At 43.4% G+C, this 3029-nt stretch overlaps 1 protein-coding gene across 1 annotated transcript; it reads left to right on the top strand.

Moving 5' to 3' along the window:
* Positions 1–463: 463 nt before the first annotated feature.
* On the top strand, positions 464–2044 carry LOC133259553 (beta-defensin 121-like). Its single transcript, XM_061437173.1, has 2 exons — positions 464–793; positions 1903–2044. Exons 1-2 carry the CDS (start codon positions 739–741, stop codon positions 2028–2030), a joined length of 183 nt encoding a protein of 60 aa, XP_061293157.1. The 5' UTR covers positions 464–738; the 3' UTR covers positions 2031–2044.
* The last annotated feature ends 985 nt before the right edge of the window (positions 2045–3029 follow it).

Raw genomic sequence — 3029 nt, 5'->3', positions numbered from 1 at the left:
GTACATGTAAGCATCTTGTAGTGTATACAGAAGTTAAAATACATGTAAAACGTATATAATGCAATTAAAAAGTTACCTCAACAAAAGATTTGGGGAACAAGACACAGAAAGACAAGTGCTGCATGATATAACTTCTTTGTAGAATCTAAAAATTTTTTTTTAAAAAGTCCAACTCACCCTGGAGAAGGAAATGGCAACCCACTCCAGTACTCTTGCCTGGAACATTCCATGGACTGAGAAGCCTGGTAGGCTACAGTCCATGGGATCGCAAAGAGTTGGATACGACTGAGCAACTTCGATTCACTTAGGGTATACAAGGTTTTCACAAAAAACTGGTCGGGTTCCTTGGCTAAGAGGAGACTCTGCCTTGGGCCCGCTGGTGTAATAAACTGCACTCCACTAAAAAAAAAAAATAATAATAAATAAATAAATAAAAAGTCCAACTCATAGAAACAGAGACTAGAATGGTGATTGCCAAACTCTGGGGGTGGAAGTGGTGAGACAAATATATATGTATGGCTGGAAGAGCAGAAGAAGGTGGCGTGTCCAACAGCCATTCTACTACTGTGGTTGATTACATATCTGTCTGTCTAATCTTAAATGACTGTTCCCTTTCTGGTTCACTGATCATGGCTCTACCATGCTCATTGGGGCAATAAATACCAGTCTGGACTGCTCAGCATGGAGTCCTCTGACTGTCTTGCCAGCCTAGAAGCCTCCTATCTCTATCCATAATTCATGAAGTTCCTTCTAATTTTGACCATTACCCTGCTCCTGGCCCAGGTCACCCCAGGTAACCAGGATCTTTCCCAAGAGAAAGTGGGTCAGGGAACCTGATGCATATTTAGGGAATTCTGGGGGCTCTAATAGCTTGGGCTGGGAGAATGGCCTTGGGCAGGGAGAATGGCCTTTGGATATCTCGCTAACCATATCTAGGATATCTCTCAAACTCAAAAGGGGAAGTTTGAGTTCCCTGGTGCTGATTTTTCAGTGGCATTAGTTGACCACTCTGACCTTCTCTCTACGGTTGGCTCTGGAGAAGTTGAACAAGGTGATGGCGAAGACAGGGTGGGTACTTGGAGGGGAGAGACTTGGACACAGAGTATGGAGGAAATGGGAGTTTTCCCAAAAACATTCCTTGGGATGATTTGAATTTTGATGTATTCTTGCCTCTATGAAAACGGTTCCTTGATTTCTGATTGTTTGAGGATTCTGATTCTACTCTCTCAGGCAACCTCAATTTACCTGGGCTACTTGAGGTTGTACCAGAGAGCTGTTTCTAATTATCTTGACCTGTCAAGACCAGTGAAAAGCTCTGGAATGTGGAAAAGAGTTCCATAGATGGCGAGCTGTAGTCCATGGGGTCGCAAAGGGTCAGACACAACCGACAGAATGAACAACAAAGAAAACTTGCAGATGTTCTGATGGATGTATTTCAGATTCCTGTCCCTTTTCGTTGATATGGTCAGAGAGGGTACCCAAAAGTAAAGGGAAAAGATGGTTAATTGACACCTGGGTACCTGTGTACCTTATAAAGGGGAGGGGGGGGGAATGAAACCCTACCTGGGTACCTTATAATATGGGAGAGATGAAACCCTGGAGAGAGGGGCCCTCTTGCCTCCCCAAAGGGAGCTGGTTGGGGTGGGGAAGCAGCCAAGTAGGTCCCAGGTCACTGAGTGGGGAGAACTTTGGGATTGTGACTGGGGACACAAGTGAGAAAAAGGGAAAGACAGTGACTGTAACCTCCCTTAAACCTGGAGGATGCCTTAGGGGGGCTTTTTCTTCACATGTCCCCTGATTTCCCTGTAACTGTCTTTTCTGTTGGTCTTTGGCCTCCCCCTTCCCCAACCTGCTGCTTATTTCTAGACTGATCCACCCCTCTCCTTTTCCTTTTAATTTCAGCCATGAAGTGTTGGAATAAGTTGGGAAGATGCAGAGAAACGTGTGAACAGAATGAAGTGTTCTATATAATGTGCAAGAATGAGGCTATGTGCTGTGTATCTCCCAAGCACCTGCCTGCCAGAAACTGAATCTTCAAACATAGCTGGAAGATAGAGATAAATTTTTGTGGTCTGACACACCTTATCCAAACTTGAGTCTAACATCGCTGGACCCTATGGTTCTGGTAAATCATTCTTGCCTGTACTTTTGTGTCTGATGGTTCTATTCAGTTATATTATATTTAGAAATAATAAATATATTATATTGTATATAATTTATATATATTATATTTAGAAATAAATAAGGAATGGAGTAAGGTGCGTATGGGTATTGTGGAGAACAGGATGGACCTGTTGGTAATAATTTCAGTCTTCTGCACGTCTCTCGGCCTGCTGGCCCATGGCTGGTCCCACATGATGTAAATAAGGAATGTTCATTCTATTCTCTGATTCTTGTTTTCTAGACCAGCACTGCCAACAGAACTTTCTGCATCAAAAGAATGGTTTCTTATTTGTGTTGTCCAATGTGGTAACTACTAGCCACATATGGCTATTAAGCAGTTGAAATGTGGCTAGTGTGACTGAGGAACTGAATTTTTAATTTAATCTATACTTCAATGTATATAGCCAACTATGGCTATGGTTATTGTATTGGACAGTGTAGCTTTAGAGTCTAGAGATATAAAGTGGAGACAGGCTGTGGGCTCAGCCTCAGGTATTTTAGGTGAAGTAAAGGAGGCCAGCTAGGATCTGCGAAGAACATAAGAACCCATTCTTAGCCTGCCGGTTCTCTTTCTGTATTTTCATGCCAAGGGCTGCAACTCTCCCTTGATAATACTTGCAGTTCTGTCCGGTTTGGGACTCCAGGATTGTGTCATTCACACTGGAGAGAGTTGATATCGGGCCCAATGTGGATTCCTGCTCCATCTCTTTCCTTCCCTTTCTCCCTGGTTGGCACTGCTTGCTACTGAACTTCTAGCCAGTCCTTTTCCAGGACTGAGTTGGAACTGAGACAACAAGGATTTTCCTGTCTTCAGCTCCATGATTTGGGTCATGGTCCAAGTAGCCCTAACCCATTGCTACTTATCT

This window comes from Bos javanicus, chromosome 13, assembly GCF_032452875.1.
Source record: "Bos javanicus breed banteng chromosome 13, ARS-OSU_banteng_1.0, whole genome shotgun sequence".
NCBI classification, from domain to species: Eukaryota; Metazoa; Chordata; class Mammalia; order Artiodactyla; family Bovidae; genus Bos; species Bos javanicus.
Note: the sequence above shows the minus strand (reverse complement) of the source record. Positions and strands in the feature narration are given on the sequence as shown.